Below are 24,363 nucleotides of genomic sequence, written 5' to 3'. Positions count from 1 at the left end.
TTTACAATTTTTTGCATATTTTTACAATAAACTAACTAAATTTACATTTTAAAATACATTTAGTAGTTTTTGTATAGTTTATAGAAAAATGTTGATATTAAATACTTCAGTTACTAAAATTTGAAATTTTTCAATCTTTTATGCCAGTATATTATTTTCCATTTATCATAATAAATAAATATTTAATATTATTTTAATTACATAAAAGCATTTTTATAACTATTATAATATAATTAAAACAAAAAAAATTTAACTTTGAAATAATATTTATAGATATATATTACAGTTCAGTAAATACCCTTTTTGTGATGTCACTCACGTAACAAAAAACAATGAAAAGTTTTATTTGTAAGAAAACTAGAATTCGTTTTTTGAAAATATTTTTACTTATAAGCAAAAAGTATTGAAGAAACAAAATGAAAAAAATTTTTTATGATATTGTAGTAAAATAACTAAAAAAACTTATAAAAAGTTCTGTCACACGTAACGTAGTTTCTGTCACACACGTAACGTAGTTTGAAAATTAATGATATATATGTGACATACAAATAAGATCATTTTATTTAAAAAATCAAGAAATAAATAATTGATAAGGATTGGAACTAAATCATAATTACTATGTATTTTTTTTTGAATATAAGTGCTTTTAATATGAATATAATATTAATATAAATTACTTTTTTAAAAATTATTCTCAATTTCTATAATAAATTCAACACAAAAACGACCATAGTAGTATTTTAAAGTTATTTCAGTTTGAATTAGCTTGAAAAGATGAATTAAATAGTTCTATAAATTATTGATTTTAACGTCTTTGTAAATTTTAACAGTTCTCTGTTTTAAGTTTAGGTTAATATATAATAAAGATAAAAATGTCTTGAGCTGAGAGATTGAAAAACTTTTGAGGAAAAAGAAGGAATTACTGTTCAATAAAAATTAAAATGATTAAGAAACTGCAAAAAATAAAAGTTACAAAAATAAACAGCACAGGAAAGGATTCATATAAAGAAAAGAAAAGAAAAAAAAATTAGTAGACAAAAATTTAAAGACCAACTAAATGATTCAATAGAATGTAAGGAGAAAAAAGCTGAGAAAATATTTTTTGAATGTTTTTGAGAGAGGCTTACTCTATTTTTCAATCAACCTATGGAGAGATAATGCCATTCTTTACAGTTTGTAAACTTTGGCCAAAAAATACACTTTTTTTCAGTAAAACACCCACAGACCAAAGTGAAAGTGAAATTGACATAAGAACTTTTGCTTATTACTTTAAGCAATAGGCATCAGCTATAATGGTTAATATTGGGTGTCTTAAATTACAATCCAAAAATGGGTGCATAGGAGGAGTAATAGAGGAATTACTATTTACTTTATTTAAATTTTAGAAACATGTTCATATTAAAAGAATTCAAGCAGCTGAATTTGAAAATGACATGGGAATTGTCGGAGAAAGAGTTTTTTAGGTGGATTTTCCAATGGCATATATTTGCGAATATCCAAATGAAGTATAATGTACACTGTGGAGTAGGAACACTGTTCAATTGTTTACTGGTACTATTTTCAACAACAATAATTTCAAAGCATATCTTATCTGTTCAGACACTAGAGACAAGGGCAAAGATAAAAATTACTGCTTTATTGGGTAATTATATGTGATACTTATGTCTACTGTAAAAATGATACTGAAACTCTTTCCACCGATGACCCATGATCAGAATTTAAAAATAAGTTTATGATGAAATTACTTAAACAATTATCTTTGCAATAAAATAAAACGTGGAATGTGTAAAAAGTGGAAATTTTTCGCAACTTTACATAGAAAAGGGGCTTTAGATGGTGTTGGAGGAAGAGTTAAGTCTCTTGTTCAAATGCAATGTATGAGCAAGAATGAGAAAGTGTGTGTATTAATGTCTATGGATTTTTTCAATGTTTCAAACCATTAATGACAGCTACTAATGTTCTCTATTTTAGCAATGATAAAATCTTAAGTAAAATAGAAAACAAAAAATCTAAGTTAGAAATCAAAAAATTACTGGAAATACAAAAAGTTCATGTCAATGCTTTCAAAAAATGCTAGTCATTTTTCAAAAAAAGTGACTCCAAGTCATCTGATTTTCAAATAAGCTATATTAATAATTTTTATAAAATTAATAATTTCAAATAAACTATGTTAATGACATGCTAGCTCCTGAAATATTTTCCCAATCTCCAGGAATAGCTTTTAATGATAGGTGCCTTGAGAAGAACAATAAAACTAAGAACCCTGATAAAATGAAGCTTAAAAAGTTGAAACTTCAAAAAAACTTTACAAAAGATTTTTATAAACATCAACATGTTGTGTGTAACATAAAAAAAAAATCATTAAACTATCTAACGCTGAGTTGTGATTTTCTACATAAAGGGGGTTTTAAGCAGGGTTGTCCTAAAGAGGTCTCTCATGGTGGTGGTGGTGGTGGTGGTGGGGGGGGGATATGGTATATGTTTTTTGCCAACTAGTGACACGAAGAAAAAAAAAAGGTCCTTGATGTTTGACATTTGCCAACTATACTTCAAATATTGATGACTCTAATGCATATTTAATTGCTTTGGTCAAGTTTGGGACACACCCGACACCCCCCGTTCTGGAAGGCCCTGGTTTTAAGGCTCCATAATATCTATATATACATAAATATATATAGAGAGAAAAGATATCTTTAAACTATTGAGTGATTTCTTCTTGTTCTTGTTCTTCTTGTTGGTAATCAATTATGTTTAAGCTATCCATACAAGAGGTAGAAAGAAAACCTTAGTGACCCATTTATTTAAACCTTTAATCCAAATTAACATAATGGAAAATGTTAAATTTTACTTTTGCCATAATATTATGTCTAAAATTTTATCTTGAAAACAAAGCATGTTGAAAAAATTTTCAAGTGTCTTGACGTAGTACTAAATGAAAATGTCTAGATGTAAAAAAATGCAGATAAAAAAATAAATTATAAATAAATAAATTACAATTCATTAGATTAAGGTGGTCTGGGAAACTCAAAAATTCAAAATTTTTAAATTTTCCTTGGAATTAAGAACTGTATAGGGCTTTTTTTTATATAAGGGCCTACTAGCGATATGTTTTTTTGACAAATTTAACAAGCAAGCAATCTAAGACTAAATTACTACTCAATATACAAATGCTCAAAGAAATAAATAATCTTGATGGATTGCTTATTTCTTGGAGCATTTGAGTTGTGATATTAAATTTGCATGGTATTATAAACTAATATATTTACATTATCAAAACTAAAATGGTAATTTTTTTGATATGGTAAGAATAGTTTGTATATACAATAAGAGAATCGCAGTTGTTAAAAAGTAGAACATGACAAATAAATATTACCATACAGTATACCTAGATTTATAACTAACTTATAGCTAATTAAATTTTTTTATTAAAAATTAATGTTAAATTGGGGTTTATACATGCAACACTCGGAATTAGGAAAAATGAGGTCGGCAATAATTTGCCAACAATAATTTGCCAACCTCAATCTTATAGAGGTCGGCATCAGGTCGGCAAAAATTATTTGATACAAAGGTCTGACCATAAAACATAGAAATGAGGTCGACAATTTTTTGCCGACCTCAAACACTTTCAGGTCGGCAGTTAGGTCGGCATTGTCGAATGCCGACGCTAATTCCGAGGGTTGTACATGTAATTGTGCTTTTAATGATCATATACTAAAAATAGACTAGAATATTAGAAAACTATTCCAAATTTTATGCCAAAAAATAACTAAAATATATATATATATATATATATATATATATATATATATATATATATATATACACATACATACATACATATGTACATATATATACACACATACACACACACACACATATATATATATATGTATATATAAATATATATATATATATATATATATATATATATATATATATATATATATATATATATATATATATATATATATATATATATATAGTTTTTTTATAATTATTGTTTATTATTTTTTATTAACTTTTATTATTATTGTTATATATATATATATATATATATATATATATATATATATATATATATATATATATATATATATATATATATATATGCATATGTATATATAAGTTGCTTGTTGCGCTCTCATGAAGACTTTAAAAACAAAAGAAATATTTATAGGAGTAATAAAAGAAAAAAAATTGCTGCCCCATGCCAAACCCTTAGTCAATGTAGCAGCACATTACCTTGCAGCAGCAGGCTCTAATATTGTTGATGTATGCACTGAAACCAATAAATATACCTTATATTTAAATAGTCTTAACTGATGAGAGCGCAACAAGCGAAAAAATAAAATTATATAGACCACTTAACTGTACCTTTACCTAGTTATTTTTTAATTATTTTAGATGTTAATTACATTATAAGATGTACTAACCAAAATATGGAAGTTCTTCTCTATTACCTTTAGTGTCAGCAATTGAAAAAGCTGATACATTTCATATTTCAAGCTACTAGTAATTTTTGCTTTGCAGTAAAACCTTTATAACTTTTATTAACTTACAAGTTTTCTTGTAAGCAAAACTAGCTTTCAATTTTTTTCTCATGGTTTTCCATCTTTTCAATACACAATGTGGTGTTATCAAGCATGATGGCAACAGCTGTCTCTTCTATTGACAAGTCAGGTTTCATTTTGATGCTGCATGATAAAACTTTCTTTATGAATTTGAAAACAATCATCTTTAACAGACCATTTAAAAAATGTCAAATCTTTTGTCAATTTTGATGTCATATCTTTTTTTAGAGTCATTGCTTTTCCAATATATCTGTGTATAATTTTCTTCTGTGAAATAAAGTTTAAGGTTGCCAATTCTACATTAACTACAATATCATGATGTCATCTGCATTAGTTTCAGTTTCTTCTTGAGATTAAAATCACCTTGACTTTAAAGACTTTGATTTGACTCAAACAATCAAAGTAATTGTTCATCATCTGATGATGTACCTTCTTTATCTTTTATAATTTAGCATAATGTAGCTATTTAAATGGAAATTCAGAAAGAAGTTGAAAATCAATTAGTCTAATCACTATTGCAGCTCTAACAACTACCACAGGAGTTATTACTAATTTGAGTTTTAAAAATGCTATGAAGTTTTGGGGGGCACAAAATGTCAAGTTAGTGAATTGGTATCAGTGCGAAAATTCAAAATGCATAGTTTGGCTTTGTCAAACATGCATACTAAAATGGTATTGTAAAATGCACAAAGGTTTATTGCACCAAAAAGTGCCACATAAGTAACTCAACTCAACCTCCAGAACCTCTCAAGGACTCAACATCATCACAAGAATAAAAAAAATTTTTATTACTTTTTGTTTTTATAATTCTTATTGGCTGTTTATTTGATTGGATGTTTGTGATTGGCTTTTTATTTGATTGGATGTTTATGATTGGCTGTTTATTTGATTGGATGTTTATATATATATATATATATATGTATATATATATATATATATATATATATATATATATATATATATATATATATATATATATATATATATATATATATATATACACGCAGTAGTGGCCATAAAATTAAGACAGGCTACATTTTTTAAAATTTTTTAACTTATTGTTTATTTATGGTATTATTACCTTGTATACAAATAATTTTTTTATTATAATTTGATTTTTGAAGATATTTTGATTTATTTTACACCGTCATGTTGCCATAGTTGTGATATTATGGGTAAAAAGTATGATATTAATAACTTTGTTAAAGGTAAAATAAATGCACTATTTTCAGTGGGCTATTCTTAAAGTAGTATAGCAAAACAATTAAAAATATCAAGATGTGCCATGCAAAATGATTTACATGTGCAAGGCTATTCAAATCGCAAAAATTGTGGTAGAAAATGTGAGTACATCACGAGAAGACCGTTTTTTAAAGAATGTTGTTAATAGTGAGCCCCACACAACATATGCAAGGTTATCACAACTAACTATGGAAAGGGGACTTACTATTAGTTCAAGAACAATTAGAAGAAGGTTGTGTTATGACTTTGTTCTAGTTGCAAGAAGACCAGCTAAAAAACCTTTATTAACTCAATCTCAATTACAAGCTAGAATTAAATTTTGTAAGAGTTTAAAAGACAAGACATCGGAATGGTGGGAACGCGTAATGTTTACAGACAAAAGTACCTTTCAACAAATTAGAAGCACGGGCTATAATTATGTTTTAAAGACCTTTGGGAAAACACCAGAATCTAAAGTATACCAATAAAACAGTAAAACATCCTCCTTCAGTCATGGTATGGGGAGCAATCACAGTGCTAGGTCGTTGCGGGTTGCGCATCTTTTAAAAAGGTGAAAAAGTCAATGCACAAAAGTATCTAAGTGTATTGAAAGACAAAGTGAAACTGTACATGGAAATTACTAAAACCAGCATTTTCCAGCAAGATTCAGCACCTTGTCATACAGCTAAAACAGTTAAGAAGTGGTTTACTGATAAGAAAATTGAATTATTATCTAATTGGCCCTCAAGTTCACCTGATCCTAATGTTATTGAGAACTGCTGGAATATAATGAAGTAGAAATTTGCAGCACATCAGCCAAAATTTGAAGAACATCTTCAAAAAGTTCTTCAAGAAGTGTGGGTTAATGAAATCATTCGAGAATTTTGTAAAGCATTAGTACATAGTTTTCCAAGAAGAATACAAGCTGTGCTTGATAATAAGGGAAATCCGACAAAGTATTGAAATATAACATTCAAGTCATTTAAACTGTACTTTTGCTATAATTTAGTGCTATAACTATTATTTTATTGAATATTTACAATTTTTGATAATTTTTATCTATTTTTTTTCATTTATTTTACATTTTCTATTATTAATTTTTTGGCCACTACTGTGTATATATATATATATATATATATATATATATATATATATATATATATATATATATATATATATATATATATATATATATATATATATATATATATATATACATATATATATATATATATATATATATATATATATATATATATATATATATATATATATATATATATATATATATATATTATATATATATATATATGTATATAGACTATATTTTATATAACAACTCAAAACTCGCTACAACTTATTTATTTAAATTCATTTTTACTTTTTTTGACAACTTGTTTTAGTTTGGTTTACATGAAAAATAATTTTTAATTTTTTAAAACTTTGTGAAACCTTTCACAAAGTAAAACATGTAGCTTTTGTGTGATTGGGATGGATTTTCATCATTTTCTATATTATTTATATATGACATTACTGATAAGTTAATTTTTTATGACTGGATATCCTTCCTAGCATTGACTTGTTTTGCAAGTCAAGACTGAAGGTTTTTATTGGGATAGACAAAGAAGATTACCATTAAAGTTTTACAAGCTTTTTCTGTTTCTACCCACAAGTAATTTGGTGGTTTTATATCTGAGTTTCCAAAGTATCATTTTTTAAGTAAGTTGTCTTTACCAGGTTTAATAATTAATCTACCTGGCCTACCTTGTGTTAAACCTTTTAAGACTGTAATACATCTAAAAAACTTTTTTCTTTTCTTTTTTTAAACACTGTCACTACTATTTTTAAGGAAATATTTGTTTGTGTGCTTTAAGTGTTAGATTTTTTACAAAGCATTTAATATTAATCTATTCTTATTAATTTAAAGCATTTGATATTAATATTATTTTCTTCCCATGACAATTGTAGTTGCACTAAATTTTTTGCCTAAAGTAGGACAATTGTAGTTGCACTAATTTTTTGCCTAAAGTAGGACACTAAAAGTAAACATAAGGCAAATATTTTAAAATTTACAAATAAAAAATAGTTATATATTTTAATAACATTTTTATATTGTTAAACAAAGTGCACTCCTAAAGAAAATTTTTTTTTTTAAAATTTGATTTTATTATACATGTTGGTATGGGTGGGGGAAAAGTATATCTTAGGATTATTTTGAGCATATTTGACTCATCAGCATCATCACCAAATTCTAACCAGAGTTTAACAACAACTTACCAAGACACTGATATAGTTCAATGTGTTGAAGGCAAATGTCCAGGTTGGTAAAAATTTGAAAACCATGGTTGTTAGATGGTTGTTAATGAAACATTTACATTTATTTGTTTTTTATTGTTGGCAGAACATTTTGTTAGCATTCTGCTGGTAAGAGGTATCTTCCAAGCATTAGGGAAACTTTAACTTCTTATGTAAATAATGATGTCAACAAGATGTTTTTGTAAATCGTTCTCAAAATGTTGTTATAACTTATTTGTGGGGCGACATATTTATACAAAATCTTAAATAAAAACAGAACAAAAAAGATTTTTTTCCCATTGCTTCTATATAATATTACTTTCTATACGCTGTTTCTCTACTGCATTGTGGAGAGAATGATTTGAAAAGTTAAAATGAACTAAAAATCTATAAAAATGTAATCTGCTCCTATGTTTTTGGAGGTTTATTAAAATTTAAATTTCCAATACAAAAGTTTACTTGAATGCTGCATTACCTTCTATGCAACTTTGCAACTATTATGAGTTTAATGAAACACAGTTTTTTGTTAAGATATTAACACATGTCAAAGAGTTGCTCTTTGATAAACTGATTCCAGTAAAGTATCTGCTTTACGGGAATGAGTATATTAAATATGTCATGGGTTAAACAATGCCTCTCTACCCAACATAGGGCATAGTTATGAGAGCATTACAGGAGCCTCAATATTACCAAAAAAAATGTTTTTTTAAAGTTTGTTATGTTGGCACTTAAAAGAAGCAAAAATAATGTTCCTTAAGAATAGTACTAAGAAACATTGTCAAAAAATTTCAAAACATTTGGCATCAGCTAAGTTTACTTAAAAAAGATTTGCAATAAAATCTAAAAATTTGTAAAAAAGTTTTTAAATTGTTGTTTTAGAATAATAATAATCTGTTTTTTGTTGTTGTGTTTTTAGATTTACTTTTTAATATGTATGTTACTATTGTATTACTAGGTTTTTCAAACTCGTCAACAATAGATTCACATTTATTTGATATAAACATCACCACCACCCTGAAACCTATTGATAGAAGTATTTATTTTTTAATTAAAAATAATCTTTTTAATTTGTTCTTCACCTTGAATGAATATTTAAAATATGTTAAAATGTTAATTAGTACAAGGTTCTTGCTAGTTTTGTAACAAATTTTTACTAAACAATTTTAAGTTCTTTTTTATAATTGCTTCTTTTGTGTTGGTAAATTATATATACAAAATTTTTCGAAAAATAATTTTTTAATAACATTTCAATTTACTTTAGATTATGAAATTGTTGTTAACTGGGGACAAAATCTTGGTGGAAATGAAATGGCATTAAATGCATATTGTGATTCAAAGGCTTATGATATCATAATAATAAATACTGTTGATATTTTTTTTGATGATCAAAATGCAGGTAATTTTGAGAACATGAAAAGTCAGATTTTTAGACTTTATAGATTTTAGAGATTATAATTTATAGCTTTATAACTTTGGATATATTAATTTAAAAAAATTAAATTTATTAAAAACAATTAAAAGTAATGTAGTTAAATTAAAATGCAAAAATTTGCTATGAATATGTGGTGTGTATGAATATGTGGTGTGTATGAATATGTGGTGTGTATGAATATGTGGTGTGTATGAATATGTGGTGTGTATGAATATGTGGTGTGTATGAATATGTGGTGTGTATGAATATGTGGTGTGTATGAATATGTGGTGTATATAAATATGCGGTGTATATAAATATGTGGTGTGTATGAATGTGTGGTGTGTATGAATATGTGGTGTTTAAGAATATGTGGTGTGTATGAATATGTGGTTTGTATGAATATGTGGTGTGTATGAATATGTGGTTTGTATGAATATGTGGTGTGTAAGAATATGTGGTGTGTATGAATATGTGGTGTGTATGAGTATGTAGTGTGTATGAATATGTGGTGTGTATGAATATGTGGTGTGTATGAATATGTGGTGTGTATGAATATGTGGTGTATATAAATATGTGGTGTATATAAATATGTGGTGTGTATGAATGTGTGGTGTGTATGAATATGTGGTGTTTATGAATATGTTGTGTGTATGAATATGTGGTTTGTATGAATATGTGGTGTGTATGAATATGTGGTGTGTATGAATATGTGGTGTATATAAATATGTGGTGTGTATGAATATATGTTATGTATGAATAAAGTGTGATAAACGTATGTCTATAAGGAAAATATCAAGAGAGTTTTTTCAAAGAGAAGATAATGGATTATTCTAAAAACTATTTAATAGTTCTTCATAATTTTTTTTTAATTGATTTTTTAATATTTTTATTTCATTTATAATTTAGCTAAATGATATGATTGGTTTTTAGGGAATTTTAACTCTTTTGGTCTTCGTCTTTTTTCTAATGATTTTTTTAATTTTATTAAAGGATTTTTGTAAATTTTTGTAAAACAGGTTTATGATTTTCTTTGAAGAAAAAAAGTTTAAACTTCATAAAAAGTGTTAAAAGTTTTATATTTCAGGTGTAATAACTTGTAATATAATTCAACTTGTATATAATTTGTGCATTTAACATTAAAGTGTCAAAAGTTAACTTGTCATACAATTTTTAAATGATTGCAATAAATTAATGACAATTTTTAGTATTTTAGTTTTTTGCTCTAAGCGGTTAAATTTTCTATTATTTTTCAAGGTTTTATTTGGTTATATGGTTTTATTAAGGTTAATTGCTACATGGTTTTGTTAAGGTTTATGATTACAAGGGGCAATTTTTGCAAATGGCAAATTGCGATTGGCAAAAGCAATTTAGTGATCTTAGAAGTATATTATTTGAAGCAATGACAATCACTAATTTTATTTATATGCCTGGGTAAATGTTTTTATGAAAAAAAGTTTCATTATGTTTTACAACGATGTTAACCAAAATAACCTGGTCAGACAAATAATACCTATGGTTATTTGTCCATCGGGCAAAGTTAATGCTAAAATTATCACCACAAAGTGCTTGTCTTTTAAGTTTGTTTATTTGTATGAAGTTGATTAAAGTATTAATGAGCTTTTATTTATCTCATTTTTATTTATTTTTTTAAATTTTGACATATAACAGTAAGTATTTTTATTCTGTATTTGTATTACCTGGATTAACAAATGTTTTATACAAATAATATTTAAAACATAATAGTTGCAAAAGTTGTAAAAGAACTCTGTCATTTTTGTTGCAGTAAATTGTTATTTTTCCTGCAAAAATTTTTTGCAATCTGTTAAATTTTAACATTTTTTTGTCCAGATAATTTACTTTTTTTTTTCCAGATAATTTACCAGGTTTTAACTTAGCCAATCATTGTAATGGCATGTTTGAAGGTAACTTTAAATCTTACTTACAATGCTATTCTATTGGCGAAGACATTAAAGGATGTCAAAAGAATGGAAAGAAAATTTTATTATCTCTTGGTGGTGGCACTCGCTGGAATGGATTTTCTTCTGCATCTCAAGCAAAGTTGTTTGCACACAATCTTTGGAATTTGTTTATGGGAGGCACCCATGCTACTCGTACTTTTGGAGAGTATGTTTTTTCCAAATATAATAATACTTGATTACAATGATTTGTTTCATTACTGTTCTGTGATTTGCTTTTACAACATTATTATTACTTTTAACATTTTAATATTTGTAATTATTCAAATATTTGTAAAATATTAGTAAAATGAATTTTATAATATAATGATAGTTGAAGACATCAGTGCAGTAATGGTATAGCTCCACTTTCTAACTCAAATTTTTTAGCTCAAATTTTAGGAATAAAAGAAACACTTTCAGCTGGTGTAAAAACCAGTTTCATTACACACAGGGTTTGACAGAAAAATCTGTTTTCTCTATTTTCACTTGGTGCAACTGTGGAGTTCTTTTTTTTGCTCTAGTTTATATTTCATATTTATGTTGCATCAATCAGCACTTGTTTTTTTAGTTTGCATTTCAAGTTTTATCAGGATTTTTAAAGATGGTTCCAGTGAAGTATCTTAAATTTTTTACTCCTGTCCATATACTGTGTCATAGTATAGTATTAGTATTATTGCCAAGTAGAATACATGCACCAACTTATTTAATAAAATTAGCTATGCAGTATAACATTGGCATAATACTTCCAAAAATGATTGTGAGTCAGAGAGAAACTTAAAAAGTATTGCAAGAATCTCTATCAAACATTTATGGAGTTTCTTGCATGCAATAAAAGTGGGAAGAAAAGCAAAGAAGATATGAAATATCTTTCTCTTTATTATATGTTGTAAATGTAAAATAAGTTAAATGTATTGTTGTCACTTCATAAAATGTTTCACAAATTTTCATAATTCATTTTATAAAACCATTTTTCTCTGAAAAAAAGTGTAAACATGTATATATATTAAAATTAGGTTCTTTTTTATCATTTTTAACCAGTTAAACCAAAAGTTTTTTTTAAATTCATTGTTAGACACTTATAGTTACTCTTAATTTTTATTGTGACAAGTATAGCAACGCTTTTAAAGTTTAAATAATTAACGGAAAATGTAAACAATTGATTTAAAACAGTTGCTTGTTACTTTTAAAGTTTAAAATAAAAATTGTTATGTGCGTTTTATATTTTTAATTGTTAAAGAAATCCTATGGTGACACGCATAAAAAATATTATTAAAATTCCTAAATTAAAATAAGGTCAAATAAATAATAAAATAATAATAAAAATAAGTTCAAATAACTTTGAGTTAATAAAAGTTTTAATCGTACAAAATAATAAATATAAGTTTAAAGATGTGTAATAAATATAGATAAGTTTAAAGATGTATAATAAATATAGATAAGTTTAATGATGTATAATAAATATAGATAAGTTTAAAGATGTGTAATAATTATAGATAAGTTTAAAGATGTGTAATAAATATAGATAAGTTTAAAGATGTAAGCACAACTAAAAGATATGGAGGTATGAGGCTATTTCGAATATTATTAAATAATTACAGAGTTCAAAGTGCTAACTCTGTAAAACTATTCTTAAAATACCTGATTAACAACAACACCTATTACAAGACATATAAAAACAAAACTCAAAATTGAAATTCTTATATGCAATAATTCTGCATCGGAGGCTGAAAAAAAACAATCATGTTGCTAATATACAACGAATTAAAAGTTTTTTTAAGTATGACCGCAAAACTCTGCCTGAAATTTTATTTGACTAACAACTATTGATGGAACTTTGCAGTCAGCATTACCTGCCCAGAATCCCGAATTCCTTAAAGTCTTTAAACCGTTCGCAATATTGTCATTAAATATTTCAGGTTAGTCAAGAAATGAGTTATGAGTTCTTGAGAAAATGAAACTTGAAGATAAAGATAAATTTATTCTTACATTTGATGAGTATACTTCAATAAAAAACAGAAGATATATGAACTTAAATCTACATTACTATAAAGGATTTTAATTGCCTGGAATTTTAAGAATCCAAGCTACAATGCCAACAACAAAAGCCATTGAATTTATCAGTGATAAGCTTAATTCGTTTGATTTAAATTTGGACTATAACATTGTAGCTGTTACTGACCAGTTACTGATGGAGCTAGCTTAATGAAAAAAATTAGTCAAGACACTACCCCTGAACATCGTATGTGATGAAGATGACTGTTATATATTGTTATTTATATATTATGGGATAATTGATGATGATATTCAAACTGTTCATACAGTTAGTAAAGATTCTATTCCATTATTGAAACTTAAATATTAAGAAACAGTTACAAAAAAAAAAAATTGATAGTAAAATTTAGATTTACAATAAAGCTCTTTAAACAATTCTTTAAAGCAAATTCTTTAAATGATAAACTTTGAATGCATTGACTTTTTTAAAGCAAACTATGAAGAGTACTCATTGATATTATTTGCTTTTGTTTTTATTAATGATGATAAACAAATAAATATTTTTACGCATTTTGCATTACTTTGCATTACTTTGTGTATTTTAACATAACTAAAGTAAAGTTCAAAATAGTTTATTCTTTTTACTTTAGCAAAACTTTTTGTCTGTATAATATGAAAGTGTTTATAGTTTTTCTATATTAATATTCTTATTGAAAAATTTAAAATTATGAAAACACCAGTGGTAACTGGTTATTCATGAAAATTAATGATGGCTCTAAATAAGATTTTAAGAGAAAGATTGGTGCAAGCAAAAGAAAAACGTAAAAGAAAAAAAAATCAAGAAGACAAGATGCTGATAGTGATCCAGATGATCCTTATTATGTTTTTTTGAGTGATTCTGATTAATCATCAAGTAATACTCTTATTTCTATTGCACCAAATGAAAAAAGATTGTGAAACGAAGTAACTTGCTAACAAATATGTACATCATGAAATTATAATTGTTAATTTGTAAAAGTATTATCAACTGATGGATGCTCAAATCGGTCAAGAAGAACTGTGACGAATTTACCTTCAACATTATAATGGTAACATGTCTAATGGCAGTCCATCAGCTAATACAAGAGCTTATACAAATTTGAATGCAGATGTGAATAGCTCAAATCAGTGTCAAAGAATGATTACTTTGCAGATGTGGATAGCTCAGTATTAAATTATGATTACATTTCCAAGTAATTTATCCTTATAAGGCAGAATAAAGTTTGCCAATTACTTCGTAGTTTTAACTTCTTACTGACTGTAATTTTGTCAATTTTGCAATGTGTAGGTGTATCCTCAACTACTACAAATCATCTAAAATTAATCTAAAATACACAAAAAAAGTAAAACTTTGGAAAAAGAAGAAATATCTTATGTTAGTTGGCAAAAGAACTGCCCAGAAATGCAAGTTACCTGTTAAAAAACATTTTGTTAAAACCAGCTGTGACCCAGAGAAGTGTCCATGGAAGTGCTCAAAAATTTCTGAATGATTTTCTTCAACAAAGGACAAATACGCTTTTATTCTTCATCATGTATTCTTGTAAACAAGAAAAAACATTTTCTTTCTCATGCTTTTCTCCTCTAATGCTCCAAAAACAAGAGAAAGTGATCCTTCTGTTAAAGATTTTATAAAAAGCTATTCTTTCTTTTATTCATTGGAATGCAATGGGACTTCTGTTTGCTTCCGAGATTAGAAATGTTCTTGACTGCGATATTCTCAAACTTAACAATTTACAATGAAAGTTTTGTACCTGCTCATTCAAAACAAAAAAAATGCAAACCAATTGCTGCCTTGTGGAATGAAGCCATATTTAAACATAACAAGGAAGATATTTTTTCAACGTTTCATGAATTTCTCAAATTAAAAAATGATTTTTCAAAAATTATAATTTGGGTTGACAATGGTACAGTACAAAGTTAAAGAGTCGATAAAAAGAAAGAAGAAATTGTAGGGTTTTGCCGATTTTGTGGATGAATGCCATTTCCAGTACAGAACTTGTGCAGATAAAGCTGAACTTACCTGTTTTTTTGACTGGTCAGTTTACTCATCACAGTATAAATTAAATTGCACAGTTCTATGGCCATATTTAAAATCAATGATAGAAATAACAGCCAAGAGAGATTCATTTGGCATGCTGTATAAAACTGATTTTCATAGTCATTATTGCAGCCTCAATTTCTAACGCTCTGAGCTTACAAAACCTAAAAACCTGAAGAAACCAATGGAATGCTCTAAGTGTATTGGAGTCACTCAGAAAAAACAAGCAGAAATATTAAATATTATGAAAGACATCATTCCTCAAAATCACTTACAATTTTGGAACAATCTACCTATAAATCAAATAATAAATTTACTTTTTGCATTGTATGATTATGAGTTGTGATAATTACAAATATTTTGTTTCTTGAATTTTTCTTGGATGTTCAGGTATATTTAAATTATTATGAGTAGACTTAAAAACAGTACATTTTTTTATTAAAGAATTGACATATATCAATAGTCGTATCTATCATTTATCATTTTATTCACATATTTACTAGGGAAAGTAGAGGTATCTCCTATTTTTTTATTTTTTTATTTTTTTTCTTATTTGCTCTCAACAAGGCTACAAAAAAAGAGTAGAGTTATAGAGCAACGAAACAGTTGACAGAAGACTTAAAAAATTGAAGGTTGTATGAATCAGGAAAACATGAAGATGTGAGAGAGTTCCAAAGGGTTGAAGTATGGGGAAAAAAACTAGACAAATAAAAGTTTTTAGAGCATGCAGGGACAGATACAGTAAAAGAATGAGATTTTTCTGAATGTTGACAAGCGAGAATGAGTTTTAGTTAATGAAACTATAGATGATAGCTCCTTTGAGCAGCAACCATGATTATTTGTAGAAAAGAGAAAGAGATGCAACTTTATGACAAATGGAGAAGAGGCTCAAGCCTCTATTCTGCTTTTAAAACAGAAGCTACAAATATGATACTACACAAAGAATAGTTAGATTCAGATGGTTGTGGTTTCTTTAAAAATGTATTTCAATTTTATCTGGATCTATTAGACAATAGAAGACAACTCACAAAGACTAATGTAGATTTGTTTAAAATGGACTTTGTCATTCTAAGTATTCCAGTAAAGGTTTCTAATCACTATTGTTGTATGCGCCAGAGTTTCCATTTCTACGAATATTGATGATGCATCTCAGTGCATTTTTAACTGTGATCTCAGTGCATTTTTAACTGTAAAAAAACTTAAGAACCATTAGACCCCGGTCTATTTCTCTTTTCACTATATAGCAGACTTTCTAGGCTATAAATCTACAGATGGAATTTTGTATGTATATTTTTTTATGTCCAAAGATATCTGTTAGGCTGTCTACTATAAACAATTTAAAGTATATTTATGCTTTCTAAGAAAGGGGAATCTTTGGTTGTATTTGAAAGAAATTCTTACCGTATGTACTCTGCTTTAGATTGGCTGTTAGTAAATTAAAGTGTGCAGTTAAACCATCAAGTCCAAATTTACTTTTATAAAAAAAAAATAGTTTTTGAAATTCTTTGCAGTGATGTATTGATTATGTGTTGACCAAAACTAAAAATCATTGCAGTTTGAAGTTAAAATTTACAACTGTGTCATTCATTTTTAGGTTTTAAATAAGTGTTTGCACAATGTTCGTTCTGACCTTTATTCATGGCCTTATGAGGATTGGTTACATAGTTATATACTAAAATGATTTACTAAAGTCAAAGAGTGAGCTTCTTGTTTAACTTGTTTCTATTTTCAGATATTTTAGGTAATTTAGGTACTTAGAAATTTGTGTTTGACCTTCGCATAACATATATGTTTTAGATTTAAAAATTACTTTTCATGGTAAAGTTTGCTTTTGCATATATTATTTTTATGCTGATTATTATTTCATGTTTATAAAATTTTTTATAGTGCAGTTATTGATGGAATTAATATTGATTTGCGATTCGGTGAAGCATCATGGTTTGATGATTTTTTTACTGAGATGAGAACTTTAATGGTGTCAGACAAAAGCAAAGTTTATTTAATAACATCATCTCCAAGCTGTGCATTTCCTGATTTTCGATTAGGTAAAGTTTATGTATCTTCTGGTACTAAAATTAATTCACTCTATGTCAATTTTGGAGATAACAGTTGTTCTTTTGGAAAAGAGGAAGATTTTAGCAGAGTACTAGATTCTTGGATGAGTTTAATACCAACAATCTTCATTGGTATTCCTTCATCACAGACAGCCAGCTATTCAGCAAATCACTATATTGAGCCTTCAAAACTTCCAATTCTATTTTCAGTAATTTTTTTTTCTTTATATTCTTTAAATTATTTTTTTTAACTATTTGTTACTGTTTTTACTTTTGTTAACTATTTTTTATATGTTTATCTATTTAGTATTGAGTGAGCATTTATTTTTTTATTCTAAAGTTACTAATTTTTTATGTTAAGAGGAAATTAATCATGACATCTGTTAAGAGTAATGCATTTTTTTAATGCTAAAATAGAAAACTTATATATATATATATATATATATATACTTTTTAAATAATTCACCTCCCCAAAGCCGAGAAGGCCACTACAGATGAGGAGGCTACTTGTGGTTATCACACTCTCTCAACTCTATAACTCCGAAACACGAACCTTGACGAACAAGGCCGCTGCGCGGAGAAACAAGTTGAGCGCGGTACTACCAGGGACGTGGTGGGAATCAAACTCGGAACCTCTTGCTTACGAAGCGAGCGCTCTACCACTACACCGCATTATATCTATAAATAAATAGAAATAATAAATAAAATAATATAATGAGTATACATAATAGAAATAAAATAATATAAATAAAGTTAAAAAAAACTTTTAAATATTGAATTTTACAAAATACAGATAATTTTGAAAAACTTTACAAACTTTACTGATATAAAATAATTTTTTATTTAATTTAATATTGATTTTAAATTTAGAAATACATTCACCTGCAAAAACAAATTGGTGGTATTCTCCTGTCAGATGTTACATATGATGACAAAAATATAATTAATGGCACAAAATACAGTGACATAGTCGGACAACTTTTACACCCAGATACATATACTTTATCAAATAAAAAAAGCACTGTTGCTGGTGGCTCATTCGATAAAAAATCTGGTGAGTACTTATATGAATTTTTCCTAAATTTTATGGGATACTTTAGAAATTATGCTATTGTTAAGTTAGTTTGTAAATGTCAGAGGTGGAAAGTAATGAATTACATTTACTCATGTTACTGTAATTGAGTAGTTTTTTAATGAATTTCTACTTTTAAGGTATTTTTTTAAATGTGTACTTTCACTTGAGTATATTTTTTTTTAAAGTATTGTTCTTTGCTACATTTCAAATCTTATATACTGAGTAAAAAAAATATTAAGTTTTAGTATTTTACAAAAAGTATGATTTCATTTTATTAGTTGATAAATCAATAGGGCCTGTTTTATAACTTTGTTTCCTTATAGTTTTCATAATGACTCAAGTGAAGTTACAAAGACATGAAACACATGCACCGCTCACATTCGAATTTTAAATCTTTCTTATTTGAATTTTAGAAGAAATTGTAATTCAAAGTTTTGCTGTTTACATTTTGTACAAAGTACTTTGAAAAAACATAAGTTGTTATTTTCAATTAACTATATATCCTTGTTACACAATTATTGGCTTCATTTTGAAAATGTTGATGTTTTTTGTAGATGCTCCTTGTAAAGCAATAATATAATAATTAATAGCAAGATTAAAATCTAATTACTTTAAAAACCAACTGCTTCTCAAACTTAACAAAAAGTTTAGTGTAAAGATATACGGAAAATAATGTTTATGTTTTATTATTCGACAGCTGTTATCTGACAATGGCTTTAAAAAAAGTAACTCTGTAAATTTTACTTGGAGTACATTTTTATTAAGCTACTTTTTTTCTTTTACTTTTAGTAAACTTTTCGATCAGTAAATTTTACTTGTACTTGAGTACAATTTTACTCAAGTAACAGTACTTTTATGTGAGTGCAGAATATTTTTACTTTTTCCATCTCTGGTAAATGTCACAGAATATTTACATTAACATATTTACATGGGTCTACAAACATGTTGGTGCAAATTTTTTATGTTTGTGTAAACTTTGCATGAAAAAAAGATCAAAAAATAAATTTGGGTTTCTTTACTCTTTATGCGTTTATGTTGACAATCTATATCTTTATGTCAACATTATGATGATAATTTATGTGTTTATGTTGACATTATAATGATAGTTTATGTATTTATGTTGACATTGTGTTGACACTTTAGGCATTTATATTGACATTATATTGACTAGTAATCAATAGTAATTAAATACAGTTTAAACAGCAAAAAATTGTTTCTCACTTATAAAACATTTTCTGTGTTTGGCATAAACTTCTTTTGAATTTTAATTTGTTTTCTGAATCAAAAAAATACTCTTTAGTTAAAAAAAATAAAATTTTATTTCAACTTAATTCATAGAAAATCTCTGATAAAAATAAATGTGCAAAAACACTTTAATAGTTAAAAAACAACAGACCATATTTAATAACTTTTTCCACAACCTTTTGCAATGCATTGTGGGATTGCCTCTCTCTCTATATATATAAATATATATATAAATAAATATATATATGTAAGTATATATAAATATATATATATATGCATATATACACATATACATATAAAGATCTGACCACTTAGAGTTTTTATAGATAATTAATTATAAATACAAAATACATTTGCGGGCTACAAACTAAACAATCATGCATTTTGTGAGTGGTTACGTAGTTATCAACTTCTAGAGAAATATCTTATATGCTCTAAATACATTTATTCTTTTTTTTTTTTTTTTTTTTTTTTTTTGTAATTTACCTCCCCAAGGCCAAGAAGACCACTACAGATGAGGAGGCTACTTGTGGTTATAACCCTCTCCCACATCTATACAACTCCGAAACAGGAACCTTGACAAACAAGGCTGCTGTGCGGAGAAACAAGTTGAGCACGGTACTGCCAGGGACATGGTCAAACTTGGAACCTCTCGCCTATGAAGCGAGCCCTTTACCACTACATCACTACCACATAATTAATTGTTATATAAGTGTATGGCAAAAATACACTTGCTAAACATGCACAAGTACAAAATTTAATGGAAGACAGAAAGTCTTAACAAATAATTGCTTCAAGTTTGTTTATGCTGTCCAAAGCTGTTTATGATGTCATTCAGCACTTTAAGTCAATAGGTGGCATTGATAGAGGAAAATCCTGTGGAAAACCAAGAACTATTACTTTAAAAACCAACAACTTGATATGATTTTCAGCTGTGAAGGGCACACAGATTTTAAGTTCACAATTTTTTAATCAACTGCCTCCCAATTACAATGTTAGAAAAGTTATGCAATTTGCAGCACACTGAGTTAATGTTCCCAAGCCACCAAGCTCACACCTCAATCACCAATATGTTGCATTGTTTAACAGGAGTTAAACATTTGTCCTACAATTTTGATTTGGAGTGGAATCACTGTTAATGGTTGTGCTGGTTTACATTTTTTACAACAAGGCATGACTGTTCTGTGAATAATTTTGAGATTTTGAAGTACAATATGTCAAATTAGTTTGAATTTTTAAATCATATAGCTGCAAGAAAATGTGTTTAATGCTCATGCAGTATGGCTTGGTGCTTCACCCAAATTTTTTTTTTAATCAAATTCACTCCCAACAAGGCTGCATGCAACCACTACTATTTTGGGAGTTAGTGGAGAATAAGAAAATAAAAGAGCAAGGAGACAGTTGGAAGTTTTGGTGAAATAAAGAGATAAACAGCAAGAGGACGATTGACAGAAGACTTTAAAAGTTTTATGTTATATGAATAAGGAAAACATGAAGATGAGACAGATTTCCAAAGGGATAATGTGCATGGAGAAAAAGTTGATGAATAAAATTTTTCAGAGCATGCAGAAACATATACAGCAAATAAATGAGATTTTGCTGAATGACTGAATGACAAGTCAAGTGAGATGATAGTTAAGTGAGAGGTAGTGAATGAAATCAGGGTTAAGATAAAAGTTAGGTGGTGATGATGGTTTTCTGTTTAAGTTTGACTTGTTCCTAGACAGAGCATGGCATCTCAAGCAATGAACTATCCAGTTGTCTTAGTCGTGCTAATTAACCTATAGTTGTAAATTAAGGCTCCCTATATGGCATCAACAATTTACATCAAAAGCAATAGGAACAGCATCCAAGCGCAATGCGGCACAAAGCCTTCCTAGGAGATGCGTGTAGTTAAAGATTTTTTATATACTAAAAAGAAAAGATAAATGGTTGCAAAGAAAATATACAAGCAGCAGGATTTGAAAGATAAACAATGAAAATTGAATAGTAGTGGAATTTGATCCACGGCCATTCCGTTTATAAAGTAAACACCTTATCTTTATCTTAATAAGCTAAGTAGATGAAAAAATTATTATAATTTTATAATTAAAAAAGTGATGCAGAAAATAAAGTCTATGAGGTAGATATGTACATATGCATACATGAACAAACATTTGAGTGTGCATAAACATATACACATACATTACATTTATATTCATATAGACACAGTATATACTTGTTACATTTATATTCATATAGACACAGTATATACTTGTTACATTTATATTCATATAGACACAGTATATACTTGTTACATTTATATTCATATAGACACAGTATATACTTGTTACATTTATATTCATATAGACACAGTATATACTTGTTACATTAAAATTATACAAATATATTTTACAAACAGATAGCAATTTATATTCTCGCTTTTCTCTTTTAAAAGAACAAATAAAATATATGAAAATCAGTCTTTTTAATTTCGACTTGAAACTGTTTTTTTATTTTATTTTGTTTTTGTGCCTTATTAGTTTTCTATGCTGAAAATAACAACCACCCTTAAGAAACGAAAATAAAAACAGTGCACATATTATTAAAGTTTTTTAAATCTTTTTTTCTATTTAATTTTATTTTAATTTCCTGTTTTATTAGTTTTGCTTTCTTTGTTTTTGAAACTTAGTTTTTTCAGCAAATTATTTAAATGCCTAATAATATAAAACTTGCTATATAATATAAAACAGCTGTGACCAAATTGTCTAAGTAAAAAACTTATGCGTAGACAAACAAGACAAAAAACCGCACGCGTTATCTGGGAAGGTTTGCAGCACTATTAATACTGACATTTACTACTAGCTTGTCTTAGAATCAATAAACTTAGTTTTAGAGCTGTACCCTCATTAAGTGATAGCAGGAAGAGTTGGCATAGCCACTATCAAGGAGGCACAAGCAAAAATCTATGATTAGAGTCAAGAAGATCCAGTATTCGTCATCCTAGGCATAAAACAATGTAATACAGGTTTACATTAATGCTAGCTTAATAGATAAGGAATGGGTGCAGGCTGGTCAATAGAATTATTCTGCTTATCCCTAAATTATTTGCCTAGTAGGCCAAATACAAAACAGTAGCTGGACCTTTTGTCTAAAAAAACAAACCCTACAATGCAGCAGAACATGGAAAAAGTAGTAATAGTTTACATAATACTACTAACAGGGTGATCAGGATGATCCTGAACCTGACCTGACCTGGAGTAGTTAATAGAAGTTACTTCCTGTACTATAAAACATTGAGCAGGATATTTTGGAAATGCATTAAGAAAAACATTACATCTAACCAAATACTGGAAATTAAGGAGAGCATAAATTTTATAGTTGGAGTCACTAGTTGGAAACTGAGCTAACACTACAGTTAAAGCAGAACACAGAACATGAAGTAACTTATGGGTGAGAAAACATACATATATAGTAACTTATCTATTTAGTATACAGAACACAAACATACATATATATGATTAAAAAATTTGTTGTTTAAAAGTGAAAGCAGAATCCAACCTCACAAGCAAATCTGATAAAATCCATAATGAAAGTATATTATTATGAAACAACACCTAAATTCTGTGACTCTTATTGTCTCAATGCCATGAAGAATAGAGGCTGTTCTAAAAAGTCGAGCATACAGAGTACAGAAACATATTTTATACAGTGAATCCTTTATTCATTTATGTTACTGTATGCTGTTTTTTAAATTAAAATGTTTTGTAGTACTTAATATGTACACTGTACAATACAAATATAGTTTTTTGATATACATTGATATACATAATAAAACACATTAATTAAATACATGTAGTATTATAGAGCATGTTGCAGATATTTATCAAAGATATTGTTTTTTATATATTATCAAAGATATTGTTTTATATATATATATATATATATATATATATATATATATATATATATATATATATATATATATATATATATATATATATATATATATATATATATATTTGTAGGTAAATCAAGTACGCATACTAGTGAAGCAGCTACTGTCATAATATGTTTTCTGGTTTGTTTTATTTTAAATTTAACTTCTTAGTTATTTCTTTTTTTAGTATTTGTATTTATAAATTACTTTTTATGTATATTATGATTTAAAGGAATTTTTATACGAATAGTTATTTATGTACTTTTTAATTATTTTGTTATTATTTATATAAAAATGAGAACTTGTGAAAATTTGTTTTTTATTATTTATTTTTTTTAATCCTTGATTTGGCATAATCAAGAATCTAAAATTGCTTTTTTCAACTTTATGCCTTCACAAAATTATCCACTCTATGCCATTGTATGGGGATTTTCTCGATTTTATTATATTAAATTTGTATTGCATTAGTTTTTTTTTTTAATATCTAAAAAAATTTGCTCCTGCTTGTCAAATCTAAAAATGTTACTCTAAAATTTTTC

The 24,363-nt window shown here is 26.9% G+C and overlaps 1 protein-coding gene across 3 annotated transcripts in view; it reads left to right on the top strand.

Annotated features, from left to right (window-relative positions):
• Nucleotides 1-24,135, top strand: part of LOC100205437 (uncharacterized) — a 40,673-nt gene extending 16,538 nt beyond the window's left edge. For 2 of the 3 annotated variants that reach the window (XM_065808054.1, XM_065808056.1), the window contains exons 2-7: nt 9,046-9,123; nt 9,352-9,486; nt 11,376-11,628; nt 17,419-17,794; nt 18,456-18,639; nt 23,913-24,135. In XM_065808054.1, coding sequence (XP_065664126.1) covers nt 9,046-9,123; nt 9,352-9,486; nt 11,376-11,628; nt 17,419-17,794; nt 18,456-18,639; nt 23,913-23,995 — 1,109 coding nt within the window. In that variant the 3' untranslated portion in view covers nt 23,996-24,135. Of the gene's footprint in view, nt 1-9,045; nt 9,124-9,351; nt 9,487-11,375; nt 11,629-17,418; nt 17,795-18,455; nt 18,640-18,983; nt 19,168-23,912 lie in introns of those variants that run through there. The other variant, XM_065808055.1, reaches the window with a different exon arrangement.
• Nucleotides 24,136-24,363: the final 228 nt, after the last annotated feature.

The sequence above is a fragment of the Hydra vulgaris genome, chromosome 10 (genome assembly GCF_038396675.1).
Source record: "Hydra vulgaris chromosome 10, alternate assembly HydraT2T_AEP".
Lineage (NCBI taxonomy): Eukaryota > Metazoa > Cnidaria > Hydrozoa > Anthoathecata > Hydridae > Hydra > Hydra vulgaris.
This window is presented reverse-complemented; position numbering and strand designations above follow the sequence as displayed.